Source organism: Notechis scutatus, chromosome 2 (assembly GCF_049901735.1).
Source record: "Notechis scutatus isolate UNSWTSFEM ecotype Mainland chromosome 2, rNotScu1.2, whole genome shotgun sequence".
Lineage (NCBI taxonomy): Eukaryota > Metazoa > Chordata > Lepidosauria > Squamata > Elapidae > Notechis > Notechis scutatus.
The window spans coordinates 110147824-110168413 of record NC_142010.1 but is presented as its reverse complement, the minus strand read 5'-3'; the positions used below and the strand labels follow the sequence as shown (position 1 = coordinate 110168413).

The following is a 20590-nucleotide window of genomic DNA, read 5'->3' as shown; positions in this document are numbered from 1 at the left end:
CAAATAAATGCTCTGTCTTACATATTGGCAAAAAAATCAGAAAATAAAATACAAGCTGAATAGTCAAGATCTTGTTGATGACTCAAGCTCTGTAAAGGACCTTGGAATACTCACCTCTAATGATCTAAGTGCTGAGCCCACTGCAACTACATAGCCAAAAAGGCATTAAGAGTTGTTAACCTAATCCTACGTAGCTTTTTCTCTGGTAATATCACACTACTAACCAGAGCGTACAAAACATTTGCTAGACCAATACTCGAATACAGTTCATCAGTCTGGAACCCACACTACGTATCTGATATTAGCACAATTGAGAAAGTCCAGAAATATTTCACAAGAAGAGTTCTCCACTCCTCTACTCGTTGTAGAATACCTTATGCCACCAGACTTGAAATTCTTGAACTTGAAAACCTTGAATTACGCCGTCTTCGGTCTGACTTAAGCATGGTATATAAAATCATACATTGCAATGTCCTACCTGTCAATGAATACTTCAGCTTCAACCATAACAACACAAGAGCACACAATAGATACAAACTCAAAGTAAACCGCACCAAACTTGATTGCAGGAAATACGACTTCAGCAATAGAGTGGTCAATGTCTGGAATACTCTACCCGACTCTGTAGTTTCTTCCCAAACCCCAAAAACTTTAACCTTAGACTGTCTACTATTGACCTCACCCCTTTCCTAAGAGGCCTGTAGGGGCGTGCATAAAGCGCACCAACGTGCCTACCGTCCCTGTCCTATTGTTTCTCTTATTCTTTTATTTTTCTTATATGTACCCATTTCATGTATTCACAACTATGTATACATTTATACTTATTATCTTGTAAACAATTGGCAAATCAAATAAATAAAAATAAAAAAAATAAAATAAATAAATAAAATCTTCACAATCCTAAATTGCCTTGTTTCCTTTCTTTCCATCCTTTCTCACCCAATAGAGTCCTCCCCTGACAACCGCTGACTTAACTTTCCCCAACTTCACTTGGGAGTAAAAAGCTAATGCCTCACAGTGGAATGCTGCCTGGCATGTAAGGTAAGTGGGATAGGTAGTGCATGCTGCACGGGATCATACACACAAAAGTGAGGGGCTATAATCAGGAAACCACCCAGGAGATTCAGTTTAGCTTTTTCCAATCTGCAACCTCCCTTAGAATTCTTAAATTACATTTCCCTTCATCTTTAGCTGACACAATCATGGGGGGAATGGCTATAGGATTTGTAGTCATACTTCATATGTGTGTGTGTGTGTACATGTGCCTGTGTTGTACCAGATGGGAAGGTTTTCAGCTGCATCTAGCATTATTGGAGTCAGAACAATGGAATTGTATTAGCATGAATGACTCTAGCAAAGATGGCCAAGTTGTGTTATCATATCTCTGCTAACGGAGGAGAATAAAAAGAAATTACAGAGGAACCTGTGGCTAAAAAGACTTTTGTTCTTCAGTTGCTTTTATATTATAGAAATCTCAGAGACAGGTAGTAAAGTATATCCATTATCTCAAAAGACAATACCAAGCCAGCGACCTTGAAGTTAAGAGCGTGAAAGGGGAGACTCTAAAAAAAACCCAGTGATGTTGTTATCGCTGTTATTCAGAAAGGCATTATACTCTTTCTTCTCCAAGTGCTTAAATAAGGCGAGAGATTGTTGTGAAAGACTGACAAGCTTGTCTGACCAAACGGTTGGCTGGCACTGGATTGCATTTCTCAGTGCTGCCCAAATATGAAGCCTTGGAAATTTCCTATTCATGTGCTCTTCTACTTTCAGGGTTGAAGGCTGGGATTGTTCACTTTTGGTTTTTCTACCCTGTTCTGCCCCTTCCTATCTCCCACTAACATAGACACAAAAGAAAAGCTGACGAATCTTGAAATAAGCTCGTGAAATAGACTTATTTTTCCAAAAGAAGCTAGTAAAACTTTTTAGCAAAGCATCTGCTAGTGGGTCCCCAATTCTCAAGGAAAAGAACATGTCTCCAATCACAAGGAAGGACTGAACAAGAGATTTCTTTGTATTTCTTCTTCCATTACAGCATACAACTGCCCAATTTAGGAACCTTTAGGAAGACACAAACTGTCATTTTTAAAGCAGAGGCATTAATACCAACTAGGTAAACTATGTTGCTTTTAATGGGCCTAGCGTAAGTATGACTAGGTCTCCATATACAACCATTGGTTAAAACAGAAAGGGTAACCTTGGGCATGAAAATGACAAAGTAGCCTATACATAATGGAGTGCAGTTCACAATATCCCATATACTCTACTGTAGTTGATCCAGTCTGTATCTAAATAGGAATGGGGTCTTGGGGGAGGTGCTGGTGGAACCAGGCCTCAATTGCTACAAATGAGGCAAATTCCATGCTTAATAAAGATAAGATTTATAGAGCCTCACCCTGAGGCACTGTAAGAACATAAACAATGGACAAAGAACACCTGTGGTTTAACCCTGCTGTGCTTTTTCTTACACTAGGCAAGGGCTGTGAAGCCTACTACCTTCTCTGCATTGCTTAATTACAACTCTCAACATCTGTCTCTCTTGGCCAGTCAGTATAAGGTTGCTAGGAATTGTACTTCAGCAACATCTGGAAGGCCACCAGATCAATACCAGACTCTTCTCCAGGTGTTATCAAAACTATATGGCTAATAAATAACCACAAACAGGTAGCAAACACCTCAGGAAGGAAAACCTCTCAGGCACTAAATGACAAAATGTTAAACCTGTACTATAGGTAGCCCTCAACTTACAACAGTTTGTTTAGCAACTGCTCAAAGTTAAACAGAACGGGTAGAAAAAAGTGACTTGTAACCGTTTTTTACGACCGTTGTAGCATCACCATGGTCACATGATCAGCATTCAAACACTTGGCAACTGACTCATATTTACGTCAGTTGCAGTGTCCCGGGGTCATGTGACCTTTTGACAAGCAAAGTCAATGGGGAAGCCAGATTCACTTAACAACCTTAGTACTTAGCAACATAAATGTTGGGCTCAGTTGTGGGTTGTAAGTCGAGGACTACCCGTATTTACATCTCCACTTTAGGTAAGAGTTCCTTGCCCTTTTGGAGGGCAGATCATGTGAAACAGTTAAAGGCAGTGCCATTTTAAGCTTCAAATGCAGTTGTCCAGCTCTAGGTCCGTGCCAGTGTTCATCCTCTCTCTCCACCTGGCTCCTCCTTACCTTCATCATTGCCAGCATGGTGCTTTCATCTGACGGGACAGAGGGCATACTCTGACTGAACTGTTGCAGTTTCACAGAGCGTCTGAATGGATGGGTGAGGGTATGGCTGCCTCCACAATGCCGAGGTACACTCATGTAGCTAATGTCAGCCATCTCCGGAAGTCTCTCTCTGTAAAGAGGCAAGGACCCATAATTGACATGAGGCAAAGTCCAGCAGCCTTATGATCCCAGAAACCCCCAAAGAGCAACCGCTTTGTTTCTGAACGATTAGATTCATTTTGGGGCATTAGCAGCAGAAGGGAGGGCAGGGGAAGCATTGTAATCAAGAATTAGGAGTTCAAGATCAGGCATGACTTTTCTGTAGAGGCCTGGTTTGAAGTGTGATTTTGGCCCCGTGGCCAGTGTGAATATTTAATATATTTATTTTTTGGTTCATTGTGCTGTAAACCAAGCAATTGGATTAATCTGGTGAACCAGAATGTATAAAAGGTCAGCATACTTATATCCTACCATGTGGACATCCACTATATCTTAGCATAGTATAGCAAAATGACTGATTGTCAACAAAGCAATTTTACAGGCTCACAGCAAGGGTTAGAGTGAAAGAGGGGGGAGTGTCTCTGGGTGGCAATCTGCTCCTATTTCCACCTTTCAATCCTCCCTTGTTCCCTGTAACAGTTGAGCATTGTGTGGCTAAAATTCAAACATTATCAGATAAAATTTGCACCTTTTCTGGGGGAATAGGGGTAGGGTAGATTAGTTATATATAAAAAAAGAATAGCATCTCTCAGAGGTCTTCTATCCTCGTTCCTATTTTTCATATCCCCAAAGGGAATAAAGTGCTTTTAAAAATGGCACTGGCTTCAGGTGATATCATATGAGGTTTCTGCATCCAAAATGGCTTCCTTAAATGGTATTAATGCGCAATGAGATAGTAATCACTCTTTCCTAATGTTGATAAAACGATCATCAACATCTTAGAGGAGGGAGGACCTCTAAGATGTTGATTATTAAGATGTTTATCTGGGCAAGATAAATAGCTCGAGTGTTCTGTTGAGAGAAAGTCAAAGTTGTCTGTAATCCAAATGCCAAAGATGGGACAAGATATTAGAACTGTCCTCCTTCAACAGGAAAAGGAAGGAAGTTCAGCTGACATATTGCTAAGAGTTAGTCTGAGCATCATTTACTATGACATTCTACATAGGGTCTAAACTCTGGACTCCACTCTTAGGAAATCATAATGATGAGTGATTGCATTCCACTGCTATGCTGAAAGTATGCCCGTATGCCCACCTGCCCAGAAGACATAAAGATGAGACGAGATGGCAAAATCAAACAAATGGGGGGAGGGGGGGAATGTGTGTCTGTGTGTGAGGAAATGGCAGAAACCACCTCATCGTTTTGTGTTTAGGTGAATTGCATTTGGGAAAATAGCTTTGCTCAAGCAGTCTTTTCTAAATTCACCTCGCCTGTCAGCCATATTTTAAGCATGTCCTTGTTAACTTTGAAAATTCCAAATCTGCCCTCTAGCCTGAAAAGTTAGCATGCTACTTTGATTCTTCAGTATCACAAATCTGAGGCAGAAATTGTGTTCACTCTGCCCTTGAGTACTGCAAGCCTCCCTGGCAAGAAAGCTCCTAAAGATTATGTCAAATCAGGACAGGAAATCAGGAGTCAAGGTGGTTCAAATGAATACAGGCTTATTGCATGCCAACATTATGCAAAAATCTCAACTACTAATAGCCAAAGTGAATTGGTGGTAAATTGGAGTCAACAGAATTCAAGCTGGGCTGGACTTAGATCTCTTGTGAGCACATAAAGGGACTCGAGACTGATGACGTGCTTGATCCCTTTCTCTGGCTCAGCCTGGTCCTTTCCTACAGATTATATGATCAATTCTCTCAGCCATGAAGGTCTAGTCTAGTGTAAGACTTGGGGCCTATTTGGTCTCATGAGTGATGTGATAAGAGGTCCTATCCAAGGCTTGGAAATGTAGAAGTCTCAAACCGATCCTATATGATCATGAGAAACTACCCTAACAAAGGTAGTGGTAATGAAACAATAAACTATCTTTTGTGGTCCTAAGAAATAAGACCGAGTCAGCAGAAAAAGGAAACAAGACACAGAGCTTAGGTTATTTTGTTTTTGAGCAGGCTTTGCTATGCTTGTCAACAAAGCATAACCCATATTTGCCCATTATAGAAGTGAAAAGTAAAGTCTTTGTGGGGCTCCCAACTTAGAGTCTGTTAAAAGGATGGGGATTAGAGAATCAGACTTTTAGACTTTCATTCTTCACAGCAAGAAAACTGTCCTAATATCTCCATAGGTGACCTTTCTCATATCCTCCCATTATGGCATCAGAAGTGCCACAGTGTCTAGAACATTGCTAGATCTTCCAAAATGCAAAAATGGACAATAAAACCCAAATAATATTTTTAAATGGCCTGATTGTTGTGAGACAGTTAATACAACATGATATTTTTGTCCTCACATAAGAAGATGTGAAATAGCAGCTATTTTTAATGATAAGGTCTATGAGGTTTTGCAGTGGAGCCCTTTGCTGGAAAAATGGATGGATGAATGACCCCATTTGCTTTCTTCAAGTCACAGGTCAGCTGTTTCAGAGCTCAGCTCTCTCAACAGAGACACAGCCCCAGTCTCTACTTCTGCACTCTTTCTCTCCTGGTCCGATCTACCCATTTACTGCCTGCTAATCAGATCATATAGGACTCTCTTTTGGCCTATCCCTTTTCCTAAAGACACCAGGAAACATTAAGCTTCTCCAGAGAAATCCTGGGAACAGATTCACTGAAACACTTGGTAGAGTACATAGCAGTAGCCTGCTTGAGCATCATGTTCCTCGCCTCTGGCTTGGAGGACAGGAAAGCACATAAAACATATGGAACAAACATAAAGTTATTTTCACAAAGCCACTTCTGGAAAGCAGTTTTCTAGACAGAAAGCAGAATTTCAAGTAGGGAAACAAGACATGCAGCAGTAGCAGGATTAAACTAATATTAAGGTAAAGCAGAAATGCAAGCTAAATTGCAAGGTTGGATAAGAAGAAATTTGATTACAAAATCCTTGCATCTCACTATAGACAAGAAGTCTAGTCTGAGCCAAACTTAAGCCTAAGCTAGTTTGGACATTATTTTCAGATTTGGATTTGCATGTATAGGAGCCACTTTATAGACATCACTGAATACATTGTAACATGATAACAATCAAGTCTGACTTGTTTAGCAAATCTGTGAAGTTCTGAGCCTGTTTTAGGATTGCAAATGATTACCCAAGCAGCAAGTCCAACCACTAAAAGGTTCATTGTCTTATTACAAACCTACAAACATGTAAAAGAAGGACATGAAAAGATTGCTTTAGGGTATGGCAAAATTCCTACATGGAAAAAAATTATGTAAATATTTCCTGCTAATTTCATGATACTAAGCATACATATGGCTTCCTTTCATATATACAAACAGAGATGATATACATACAAGATAAATTTCTTAATGGAAGAAGCTCCTTTGCTGTATATAGCAGTTTTTCAGTATACACTATGTAAAAGGGAGTAGAGAATCTTCTCAACAAATAAATCTTTGCAGGAATTGTAACTGCTTACAGCTTCCTTTCGCAAACCTTTCCTCACTCAAACAATTTTACACGGTTACCAAATTTAAATAGGATCCTGATTCCAAGGTGTGAGTAAAAAGTCACTATTTCTTGGATATAGTTAATCAATTCAGCTTTAAGCTAAAGCCAAGGAACTACTGGCCCCTCCTTCTAAATCAGGGGTCCCCAACCCCCAGTCTGGGGCCCAGTACCAGGCCATGGACCATTGGGAACAAGGCCACGCAAATGGCAGATGAAAGCGCAAAGCTCTCTTTGGGCAAGTGGCATGCACAAAACCATCCTCTCTCCCCACCACCATCACGGCTGGTCCACAGAGCTGGAAAGGTTGGGGACTCCTATTCTAAATCATTCTAAAAATGCAAATATTTGCATTGCAGAAGGTGGCACCATCAGTTTATGTGACCTGGATTATCAGATACTCTTTAGCCAGCATTGCAGTTCATATATTAAGACAGATGAGTGCTGCTGCACAATACTTCTAAATAGATTCGGAAGAAATGTTCTGGAATGCATGAATGCTGTATAGCACTTGCCGGCAATTCATTAAAGCATATATGGTTTTTCCCCCAGACTGGATAACTACTGGAAAAGTACATAGCTGCTTTAATGAGTCACAAGTATCCATATATTGCAAAATACCTCATGTGAATCTGATTAAATGCATTGGTTAGTTCTAGATTGACGGTGGTCTTTTACTGTGTCCAGTTCTTGGCCTATAATTTGATTTTTTTTCCAGACCTGGTGTCAACACTTAATTTGATAGGACAAATGCTGTGTTCAATGGGATATTCAGAGCTCGTTGAGAGAAACATCATCATTCTCCCTGTAATTTTAAAAAAAATTATTCCCTTTCCAATGTGCTGCTTTTATAATTTCCTTCCCTCTCTGTTTTCCTGGTAAATTTGGGGTGGGAGTGAGGCATGACTGACTATAAGTAGGCAGAAATGAGTAGTAATGCTCAATCTATTGTTTACCATAATAGTGCTAAGGAAAGGCAGAGCAGTGTTCCTCTGATCTTATGTTTTCCTGAGTGAAGCACCAGGATGACAGATTGATCAGAACCCTGCTTTGTTTTCTATATTTCTGTCTGGCAAGGTGAACAGTTTGCTTTATCCCATAAGTCCTACCGTTTGCCAAAAGGGCTTGAGCCAAGATACTGGGACTGCAGGGCTTCCCTGATCATCTGAGCGTTGACCCTGGCAGCTCCGCCATAATGACTCTGCACCTTCTGTATGTCCATGAGCATCTTGGAATGGATGCGCCGTAACTTGTTCAGACTAGCACTCTTCTCCAGGGCATCAAAACGAACACCCGGTCCCAATTTCAAATTGCTACAATATAGAATAGGGAAGAGGTAGGAAGAGGAGGAATGGATGCAGCCCAGTGCCAGAGCAAAGAGTCAAAGGAGGAGGATGGGGAAAGAACCATGCTGTTAAGCAAGGCACATGTACCCAACATCTTTTACTAGCATTCATATAACAGGCAGCACTGAAAGAATCTACTCAGTGATGCAAAATGCATTTGCAATAGATAACTTTCTGGGGAACCACATACCTCCCCAATTCATATACCCGCTTTCTATTCTCACACATACCACATGGCCCCTCGCCCTGTCTCCCTAGTCACAAGAAATAAATTAGCACCAATGGGAAGATTAATTCCCTAATTCTCAGGGAAGGGGAATCAAGCAGGCTAAGGCACTGGGACACTCTGAGACATAGACATGTCACTGGGCTTTTTAAAAATTCCATAGCTACTGATCAAAACAAAATTAAAAGATGATAGATAGATAGATAGATAGATAGATAGATAGATAGATAGATAGATAGATGATAGAGGGATGAGGTATGTGTGAGAGAGGGGGGAGGGAGGAAGAGAGCGCGCAAGAGAGAGAGGAGAAAGGAGAGAGATTGCATGAAGAAGGGAGATGAAGGGAGGCTATTGGCAGGGTCCTAGAGGTCATTTCCAGCTAGGAGTTCTCTGCCTTTTATTAATGTAGAACTCTGTAATCAGCAAGAGTGAATTAGCTTCACACAACTATGAACAGACTTTAAAGTAAAATAATATTCTTCTATGGGTTCATTCAACTAAGATGTATGCTATATGATCCAGCCATAAGTTTTTGGAAGCAATTCTACAGATATAAGAAATATAAGAAATGAAGAGATGTTTTGAAACAAGATGTTCACTTCCCATTTTCTCCACTGCCATTTAAAGTTTTACAGCAGAAACAGAAAATATTTTAATTTTCACTACAGGTAGCCCTTGAATTGTAACTATTCTTTTCACAAATAATTCTTTGCTTGAAGTCACAATGGTGCTGAAAAGGGTGACTTATGACCAGTCCTCACACTTACAGGCATCACAGCATCCTGATATTGCAATTGGAGTGCTTGGAAACTGGCTTGTATTTATGGATAGTTATAGTATACTGGGAACACATGAACACATTTGTAACTTTCCTAGCCAGTTTCCAACATGCAAAGTCAATGGAGGAAGCCAGATTTCCTTAATGACTGTTTTAGCAATCTACGAGACAAGATGGCTCAATGGTTAAAGATGTGAAATTTGTCAGCTGGAGAGCTGACAGCCCAGGTTTGAAACCTGAGTATTGTGGAATGGAATGAACTCCCATTCTTTGTCCCAGCTCCTGCTAACCTTAGCTGTTCAAAAGCATGCAAATATGAGCAGATAAATAAGTATCACTTTGATGGGGATGTAAAAGTGTTCTGTATACTTTTGGCATATAGCCATGCTGGCCATACGACCACAGAAAATGTCTTCGGACAATGCTGGCTCCCTTCGCTAAGAAACAGAGGTGAGCACCACCTCCTAGAGTTAGATATGACTGGATAGTGGAAACTTTTACCTTTAAGCAATCAGTCCTAAAATTGGGTATGGCTACGTGATGACTCACTCAATTATTGTATCACTTAGCAACAGACGTTTTGGTCTCAACTATGGTTGCAAGTTGACGTATGTAATGAAGGTTCCATCCGAAGAACATCATTTGACTAGATGGATACTTTTCACTTTATATATTCAACTCCTCCCTATGGCTTCCTACTGCAAATCTCTATCTCACTCATTTCCTGAATAGAGAAATAAAGAAACTGCAAGAGAAGAAAACACAGAAGCTCCTATCTGCATTTTACTTGCGGTTCAGTTGCCTGATTTGTTCCATTTCATAAACCATATACGGTCGAAGGGATTGATGAGCAGGTAAACCTGGAACAGCTGGGAGAGTCGTAATTCGCCTGTCAAGATAATACGGAGACCAGATAAATAAAGGAGGATGCAGAATAAGTGAAAGAGCAGAGGGCAGCTGCTCCTGGCCTAACACCTTACCAGCACTTTCTTAATGAAGGAAAGGCCAGCTTCTCAGGAGATAGATAGACATAGGCAGCAACTCGCTGACTAGCTGAATCTACAGCCTAGTAGAGGTGTTTGTATACCTGCATCTAAGCAGATCAATTACTGATCTGATTTGAAAGTGTAAAGCAAAGACTTACGGGCCAGGCACCACCATCTCTAAGGGTCGGTCACAAGAAATGCAGTGGAAGTGAGCCAGGAGTCTCCTGTTTGAGAACAAAAAAGAAACAACAAATCAGACAGGGGAATGGTTGGAGTAGGAGGTAAAATATATGTTTGGCAACAGGAGCATGCTTCTTTTTTTAAACCAGAAGGCCACAGAGTAGGGGATAAATGCAACCTAGCATGTTTATATCATGCAGAGGCATTTTTAACATACCCATTAAATTGAGTATTTATTTCCACAATAAACAGTTCCACTTTAAAGAAGCCAAGTAAAATAAAACATTCATTGGGCAAGGATTCAGAGTTCTGTTGATGGAAATTCAGGAATGCATAGTGGAAATTCTCACCAACTATATGTTAAAAATGCCCCTGGGGAGTGTCGAACTCTGAATTTGCTGCAGTATCAGAAATTACAGCATATTCAAAGAGGAAAGGGAGAGACAAAGAAACAGCCAGGGCTGGAACAAGAGCTACATTTGACTAATATTATATTTTATTCAATTAGTTACATTCAGTTAATTAGATTACTTTCCACGCATTTAATAATTCCCCCCCTTGCCATCTTAAAAAACGCAATAGTAATTTTGAAAAGTGTCCGGGAACCACAGGAAGACTTTAGAGGGAGGACATCTGTATCAAAGGCTCAGCCTGGACACCAGGGGTAAATACAGTTACTATGAGGGAGGATAAAAGACGTCCCTGAATGGATGGCAAAATTTGGCCACTGTACAGGTAGTCCTTCACTTATGACTCTAATGGAGTCTGGTCATTATGTTCATAAGTCATGATGGTTGTAAAGTGAGTCGCCATGTGAACTGTGGACTCATTTTTATGACCTTTCTGGCAGTGGTTGTTAAGCAAATACAGCAGTTGTCAACTGTTCCTTAAAGCTTGGTTTTTGCTGACAACTGGAAGTAAACACTGGTTCCTGGAAAAATTGTCATAAGTCATGATCATGTGACTGTGGGGCGCTGCAAATGACTGTAACTATGGGCAGAATGCCAAGTGCCCAAAACACGATTCCTGTGACCACAAGGGAGAGAGCAATGTCAGAGCTTCAAAATCAGGTCATAAGTTCCTTTTTGGGGAATGTGGGGGTGGGGTGGGGTGGGGGTGTCTGTTGTAACTTCAAATATTTGCTAAGCAATAAGTTGAGGACTATCTTATCTCCACAGCCAGTGAGTTGCAGATAAAATAGCACCATCCAATTACATTTGACTAAGGAGAAATTGCAAAAGGGTTTCATGAATGGAAAGATGATCTGAAATATGATGATGATTTGTTTGTGCTTAGAAAAGGAAAAAGGGAGGGAGAGGGAGAGAATTTGCCTCTCCAAAACAAGGAGGTTTCCCCCCCACCAATTTGGAGAACTCCAGACAGAACTTTATGGGAGAGCTGTGTGGGGTGCTTTCTCCTTCCAGCCCCAAAGGCAGCGAACAAGATCACTAGCTTTCTTCCACCTCACTTTCTACATAATGTTTGATGCACTCCAAAAACCCTAGTACCAACAATCCATGGCATTACCAAATATTAAAATTGATAGGGGCACCACATGTTAAACTGATCATCTCCTCTAGATCTGAGGAAATTGTAGCTGCCCAGATGCTACTGACTAACTCCCAAGTGGTCTCCTAGCATGGCCACTTGGGAAGAATGTGGGAGTTGGAGTTTAGTAACGTCGGGGAGGCCACAGGTTGCCTATCCTAGACCCAGCTCTGAGCTCATTCTTGCTGTTTGGGGAGCAAAGAGATTTCCAAAATAGTCAAACTACATCACTCTTCACCCTCCTGGTGTCCAGCCCCTCAGATTGGATTTCAGCTCCCATCATTCCTCTGGGAGGGCTGGCAAAGTCTAATAATAGACTTCTCACAACTTCATGTGAAAGCAACTGTTCTTGTGGACTTTCAAAGTTTGCTTTGACAAAACAAAGAGTGGTCTTTCCCTCCACACTGCACTGGCTGCACTTAGTTTGTTTTCTTTCCAGGATCCAATCTGGGTCAGTTACCAGGACCACAGGTTTTGTCTTCCGAGCTTTCGGGCTCGTGTTGAATGAAGCCCATCCTCAGGGAACTTTTTTATGACAGAGAGAAGTTCCCTAAGGATGGACTCCAGCATGAGTTCAAAAGCTTGGAAGACAAAACCTCTGATCCCAGTGACTGACCAGGATCGGATGCTGCAACATTATCCTGGGACACATATATGTTTAGCCTCATTTGTGTTTCTTTCCTTTTCCCCCCTCTGTTTCGTTGAAGGCCGCTGCATCCACTGCACTGCTACCTTGCAGGTTCCTTCCAAGGAAATAAGATCGCTATGGTGACCTTCCTATCCCAAACATGACACACCTTCATCTAATTCCTCATGACATATCAGGGCTGGGATGTGGGACCCTGAATCAGGAACTGGCATTGTCCCCGATGCTGAGTGAGACAAATCTGAGCGGAAGACTTGCCAAACCGCTTTTTTCTCTAAAAAGTATCCTCAAGAGAAACACCCCCCACCCCCAAATCCAAGGAAAACATGCTTCTTGGCAGCCAGCGCCTCCCGCCATGTTTGCATCTTATTTCTTCAAGCCTTTACATATAATCACTCTCTAATTTAATTAAAGGATTTTTAAAGCAAGACACCAGGACAGGCAGGACAACTCCTGGGGTGCCAAGATAGCTAGACAAAGAGATTCTGCTGCATTTTATACAATGGACACTTTGCATAGGAGCGCTTGGTGTATTTTATCATCTAACGGTATGTAGCAGGAATTGCTGATCTGTACTGCTAAAATAATCACATTCATAGCAGCTTCCCCCTCCTCTCTCCCTTGTCAATAAGCCGAGCCAGTGGGTCAACACACAAAGTACAAGTGCCCTCTGGTGGTGCACTGGAGTGGCTGCAGTTTGCCATTCTAAAGGAAAGGACTGCTGGTAATCCTCGACTTATGACCACAATAGGGACCAGAACTTTGGTTGCTAAAGCAATGCGGTTGTTAAATGAGTCGTGCTCAATTTTACAATCTTTTTGCTGTGGTCATTAAGCAACTCTGGCTTCCCTCATTGTCTTTGCTTGACTGAGATGATCGCAAAGGGCCATCACATAAGCCCAGGATGCTTGCAATCATCATAAATTTATAAATATATAGCAGCTGCCAAGCATCTGAATTTTGATCATGTGACCGAAGGCACACTGTAACAGTCAGTAAGTGTAAGGACCAATCATAAGTTGCTTTTTTCAGTGTCTTTGTAACATTGAATGTTTTTTAAAAGAATGGTCGTAAGTCAAAGATTACCTGTATTGACAAGGTGAAGGTCTGGGAAAGCAAGTAAGAGTTCAGATAAGTGTTCAGTAGCTCCATGTTTGAGGGTAACATGTGTCCAGCTGTCATGTTTGTTAGTAAAGAAAAATATATTCTTTTTCAAATAAAGCTCAATTCCTGATTATGTGGACATATCCCTGCAGTTTTTCTTGACCGCCGAATGGAAGATGGTTGCCTCTATTTTATTCTAGGATGGTTTTTCCACTTCCAAAACTTACCTATAATCCTGAGGTTTCCTAATGGCATCAAATTCCAAACACTAACACCGCTCCCCCAAACTGGTGATTTTTTGGAGGGAGGGAGGGAGGGAGGCATAAAAACTGTTATGTTCATGGCAGTGTCTTGGAAACATTTACATTTTCTACAAAAGCTCTATTTTTGTTATCGGACTGGGGTGGAGATGGGGAGCTTCCTTTAATTTTCTCAAAATATGCCAGGTACTTGGAGATGCTGAAGGGAAATGTAAGTGATGACTCAGCACATTGACATTCTCCTTAAGTAAAGTGCATTTTGGCTCAATGTATGTGGTATCAGGGATTACAGGCTGCGTGCAAAGACCCACATATGCATTTTATCTTCTTATTTTTAACTGTACCACAAGTGTAGGATAGGAAGTCAAGGCTGACGGCTGTTGCCACTGAACATCTGCCCATTCTTATACTGGGCTTTCTTAATGCTACAGCTGTCTTTCTCTAGCCTCTCTTACCTTCTGATCCCTGCAGCATCGTCGCCTTCATCTTGTGGAACCCTTTGCTTCAACTGTTTCCGGATATCTTTCCAACGATCCTCCAGCTGCTGCCTGAATGGATCCAGTTCCAAGCGGTCCAGCTATTCAGAAAAAAAATTCAGGGATTCTGGGGCTTAAGGCACTGAGACCAAAGCTGGATTAACTGTCACATCATGTGCAATACAGACTCACAGGGACCTATTAACCTCACTTCAGGAGAATCTAAACAGTAATGTGGGCCATTTCTCTTTCCTGAAATATGTACCTATAGGTACCTATCAACTCGTATGTGGCAACAATATTTTTGCTTTTAAGGAGTTAATAGCACTGGAGACTTGTTGAATATGTGCAGGAAGAGTTTTACTTCCAATGCAGGGGCAAAGTTCAAGCACAGAGTAGAAGGTTTGAAGAAATATGCAATTGAGTTGGAAAAAGAATAAAACTATAATGAGACTCGATCTCCATCTTGGAAGGCTGGAATATCTGAAATTCCTCAGCTTTGGGAAAAGGACAGCAATCAAGAAACATGGTTGAGACACAGAGAATCAAACACAGCCTACAGAAAGTGGAGAAGGAAAGCTTTTTCTCCTCATCTTACTCTTTTTCTGCTCTTTGCATAACTTCCTTATTCTGAAAGTGAAACTCTGATACTTGGCAACTGACTCATATTTATGATGGTTGCAATGTCCTGGGGTCATGTCATCACTTTTTGTGGCCTTCTGACAAGCCAAGTCAATGAGGAAGCCAGATTCATTTAATAACTGTGTTGCTAGCTTAACAACTGCAATGATTCACTTAACAACTGTGGTAAGAAAAGTCATAAAATGGGGCAAAACTCACTTAACAACTGTCTCAGTGAGAAACAGAAATTTTAGGCTCAATTGTGGTCATAAGTCAAGGACTACCTACATTTGTGTATGCATACAAAATATTGGGACCAGAAGTTATTCCATCAAACTGATTAGAAGCTGATGGAAAATAGAGGTAGTCCTTAGGTTACAATCCAATTTTTATCCAATCATTCAAAGTTACAATGACACTGAACAAGGGAGACTTACAAAACTCCTTAGAATTCCAGATATTGCAGCAAGCTGAGGTCACATGATTGCATTTCCTGCCAGCTTCCCATAAGAAAAGTCCAATTGGGAAACTGGCAGAAAGTCAGAAGTTGGGATTACACATGAGATCCTCACTTAATGAGCCATGTAATCCTTGTTTAACAAGAGCAACCAGAATTGCTGTTAACTGCTGTGGTTATGTGACATGGTCACATGACAACTGCACTGCTTAACAACAGTCCCAGTTCCAATTACCGTTGTAGTCTAGGACTACTTGTAGACAGAAGATAACTCTTCACAGATAACATAATTTACCAATGGAATTGATTACCATTAACTTATTCTCATTGAAACCACTAGGATATATTTTGCACATGTTAGGAAGAACATGGAAAGGGAATAAAGCAAAGTATTTCATTCTTTTTTTGCACATAGGATAGGTTACCACAAGACTGGAACCTTAAGGCAGACACACTGATTTTTATTTCAACATTGCCAAGCTTGTGGAACAGAAGACGGTTGTAGATCTTCTTCAAATCTCTCTTAAGGGACTAGGCAGTGAAAACAGCAGTGATGTCAAAAAGCCCACAGGCAAATATAAGAGGTCTGGGAGCTAATGTAGGCATTAGGTCTTGGCAATCACTATTCCCTAATAGAGGACAAGCTAGCTCCTGGGCTGTAGAATCTGGCATCTGGTGAAGCACTTATGGAGTGGGTTAAAATCAAAAGCAGGAAGACTTCAAACACATTCAGCAAACAGAAAGGAGGACATCTGCTGTTCTGCTGGCACCCTGTTCTTCGTATTGTGTGGCAATACAAATCTGGTGCTGTTCTCTCTATAGGCTTGGTTCTTTAAAGAACATTCCCTCTGCTGGTGTCATGTCAGCAGGCAGATAAAACAATGTAACGTGGATTTTTTTTCCTATCATAAAAATCAGCAGGCAGCCATTGCCATATATATTTTATATGCTTGAAAGACTTATGCACGATTTAAAAAGGAAAAAAGATAATGAATGAATAGCTAAAAGCAAAGATGTTTCTCAAATATAGAAAAGTACAGAAAGATATAATGAATGCTCTTGGTGTAAAATGCCTTTAAGTAGTCTATTTTTACTTTTCTCGTTTCCTGCATTTAGTAACATTGCCTAACTCCCAACACAATAGCATAATGGATATGTGTGTGTTCATTTGCATGATTAGGACATGTAATATTAGCCCACAAACAGTTATTTGGGCTTCTATTTAGGGCCCGCACACAGAAATAAAGGTGTCAGACTAAACTTTTGTGACTAAACTTTACAGGAAGGATTTATCTAACAAGTTAACAAGCTTTCCTGAACTGGGAGAATCCTTACCTAATGTTCTGCTATCATCTGCTATTTTCCTGTGCACATACCAGTATGTGGGAAGCTATATTCCTTAACATCGGTTATGTCAGACCTTTAAATTTATCAAATCTGGATCTCATTCATTTTCTTACTTTTCTGCTGTGTCAGTGGTGGATTTCTGATCTTTTTCAGGGAAACTTTCTTAGAAGTGGACCAGGTATTTATTATACATTTCTTCCTTGAGGCTTGTGGATATAAAACTGAAGAAGTTAACTGTTGGGTGACAGGACTCCAACAAATGCAGCCGATACTAAAATGCATCATTCATTTCCCCCTTGACCCTGGTCTTCTCCCCACCCTCTGGCTGTGTATTCTCCAATGGGACACATCCATCCCAAAGAGTCATCAATCATGCTCTCCGATGATATCCTTGCGCTCCGACAACTTTTGACTGCCAGGGTGATTATCTAGGCACCTAAGAAATGCACTGTTTTTCCCCATTCCCTTTTTCTGGCAGCTAAAAATACCAAAGGAGCATCTTTTTAGTTGACATTGGGCTTTGTTTAGGTTCTTAGTCTGACTTGCATAAGTGGAGATTTATCATTGGTATGATTTTTCCCCACTCCATATTCAAGTAATGCTTTCACTGCTTCACAGGCTGAAGCTGGTCTCATTTATTTTAAGGAAAGAGTACAGCACTGTCCAAAAGAAGACACCTTGATTGGCATTAAACATCACTAGAGATAAGTGAATAGGAATTATTGCAATACTCTGCAACAGTTCCTTGGGTAGATTATGTCACCTGGAAACAGTTGCTCCTTGAAACAAGTGTCTCTCAGGACTCCATTCTGCTTGCAGTACTCTTATCAATATGAATTTGCCAGGGGAGATAATCAGGAAATCTGGAGCTGGGTGCTATAACTATGCTGATAATGTCCCCTTTTTCCGAAACATCTTTAGACTTCCTTGTGTCCATGCTTGTAGTTGATAATGGCTGGATAATGGACAATAATAAACTGAAACTGGGTCCAGAGTTACAGGTTCAGAGAGGTGGTAGAACCACCTTAGTTTTCTAGACTGAGGCAATAATCAATAGCACCTTTCATTAGCTTTGGATGATGTAACAATTTTGGTTGATACACCAAATTCACCCTTAAAATGACACATATTAACATCCAAGTTTGATCCCTGTGACGAACTGTGTGTGTGGCTGCTTTTGTAACTATCCTAGAAACTTCAATTGGTTCAGCACTCACCAGCCAAATCTGTCGGGAAGACCCACATTATACCTATGATAAAAACATTGGACTGTCTACCAATTTGCCTTTGGGTGAAGTGTGAAGGGATATTATTATCTTATTATCTTTAAACCGGTATATGATTCAGTTCCAGCCTATCTGAGGAAACACCTCTACAAGATTCCACAGCCCTACCCACTCCTAGAGATTATTTTGGAAGTTCATCTTCAATTGCTGTAGCTGAGGTCAAGTCTTCTCTCTAGCCCCTCCATTCTCTGGAACACATTCCCTGCTGGGTTATGGGACCTAACAGCTTTGCTTCCTTTCAAAAACAGCCTAAATACACCCTGTAAATTGCTTTTAATTGTTATTGCTAGCTTTTCCCACTCTCTTGAATTTTAATTTCAATGTTACATATAAACTACCAAGGGACTTTGGTAGTTGGCAGTACAATAAGTTTAATTAATTAATACATGAACAATAAATATGTGGTTGATTTGTTTCTATATAGTTTGTTCATACCACAGGGGGTTCTTAATTCTTTTACTTTTTTTAGATTGTGATTTTATTACATTTTTGCTCCTGTGCTCTGCATTTCTTTATATTGTTTGTTTATGCTGGGATAGTATTTTCTGCAAGAAAGCCTTCTCCTACAAGAAGTAGAGGGAAAGGCTGATAGAATTAGCTCCAAAAGTATTCCATGCAAGGCATGGAAAACAGTAGCGGAATTGTTCCTATAAAGCCATTATTTTTATTTTACTGTTCCTGCCTTTCTATTATCCATGCTCCAAGTAGTTTATGATAGAAAAATTTTCAAAGAAGCCTCATAAACAGTAATAAAATTAACACTTTCTTCTTATTATTTTTGATCAGCAATAGGAGCTGAAGAAAGAATAAAAAATAACAATGTAAATGAAGCAAAAGACAGGAAAATAATAATCCTGATTTGCTGCCTACACAATAAAAGCATTGAGATCTCCCTGCAGAGGCATCTTTGCCACCGGAGAAAAGGATCTATTTCCCCCCTTTCTTGTCATAGCTCATATGGCAGGGGTAGCTGAATAATTGGAGGAAACAAGAGGGCTCATAATTTTCATCTCAGTTTGTTGACAACCTCTTTCAACTTCCCAATCTCTCGTGGCAGTGAAGCCAAATCCTCAAATTCCCAGCCAGAGTTGTTAATTCCCAGTGCATCTGGGAAATACCAGCTTGGGGAAGAGATGTGAGTGTTAGTGTCCTTTAGAACAAAAACAGAATTTTCACTGTGTCCAAAAACAAGCTAGAAGTCAGAATGCAGACATAATGTGCTTCATGTTCACCTGGTTATAGGGGAAAACACAAGCGATGTATTCTACCATCTATACATGCTCCTGGCCAAGGAGAAAAGGACCAACATTTCTGTAAGGTGTTTTACAGCCTCACTGCACACCACAATACAGACCACTAGCACAAGTAGTTCTCCTGCTGATGGGATTGCAAATGGCTACGAAGGATACATCTTGCTTACCTTGGAGTCCATTTCAATCAAGAGTTTGTCAAGCATTTTCTGCCAGTCTTGCTCTTGCCCAACCATCTTATTTAGCAGTTCCTGCATCATCTTATGTAGCTGTTCTGTGGTGGCATCAAACTGGGTGCGACTGACCTTTGCCGCAAGGGCAGTCTTATCTGCTTTCTGAAAATGAAAAGAAAGGAGAGATAGATCTTTGGTCTCACTGATATCTGAGGATCTCTCCCTCTTTTGCCCTCCAAAGCCACAAATTACATGAAAGTCCAAAATAGCACTACTCCTACCTGACCCAATCTCAAAAGATGGTAAATACAAGTAGTCCTCAGCTAATAACCGCTCACTCAATAACCATTCAAAGTTACGATAGCGCTGAAAGAGAAGTGGTTACCACTAGGCTCTCCCAGCAACCCCATGAACAGGGGATTGCAATCTGGGTACTTGGTAATCAGCTCACACTTACGACAGTTACAACATGATTTGTGACCTTCCCTGCCAGCTTCCCATGAGCAAAGGCAATGGGGAAGCCAAAAGTGAAGGTCACGAATTGCTTGGGCAAATCTTCCTCACTTGGATACCTTTCCTGATCCTTGCTGCACTCGCATACCTTCCCAGCCATTCATACACCCTTGTATACCCTCTCCTACCCAGCAGCAGTCATTCCAGCCCTGTTATATCTGTGCTGCACCTCTCTGGCCATCTGTGCACCCCTCATTCCCTCTCCCACCCAGCAGCCACTCCAAGCCCAGCTACGCTCATGCTTCTCCTTCCCACCATTCATATGCCTTTGTGCATCCTCTCTACCCAGCCACAGCCATCCCAAATTCTGCCATGCTCATGCCACACCACCCATTAACGCATCCTCACAAACTGTCTCCTACCCAGCAGCAATCACCCCAAGCCCACTGCACTTCTGCTGCACTTCCCTGGCCACTCCTTTCTTTCCTTCCAACCAACCCAGTAGCAGCCATTTACATGCCTGCCAACCTGCTTGCAAAGTCACCTAAAACTTGCAACCTCCTGCCAGCTTCCTCACTGACTTCGGCAGAAAGTTGTGAGGAGATGCTTGCTTAACGATTCAC

At 41.0% G+C, this 20590-nt stretch overlaps 1 protein-coding gene across 1 annotated transcript in view; it reads right to left on the bottom strand.

Moving 5' to 3' along the window:
• Nucleotides 1–20590, bottom strand: part of QRICH2 (glutamine rich 2) — a 64454-nt gene that overhangs the window by 8070 nt on the left and 35794 nt on the right. Inside the window, 6 exon segments of the mRNA XM_087954186.1 lie at nucleotides 3183–3351; nucleotides 7940–8143; nucleotides 9968–10069; nucleotides 10325–10390; nucleotides 14360–14481; nucleotides 19512–19676. Coding sequence (XP_087810312.1) covers nucleotides 3183–3351; nucleotides 7940–8143; nucleotides 9968–10069; nucleotides 10325–10390; nucleotides 14360–14481; nucleotides 19512–19676 — 828 coding nt within the window.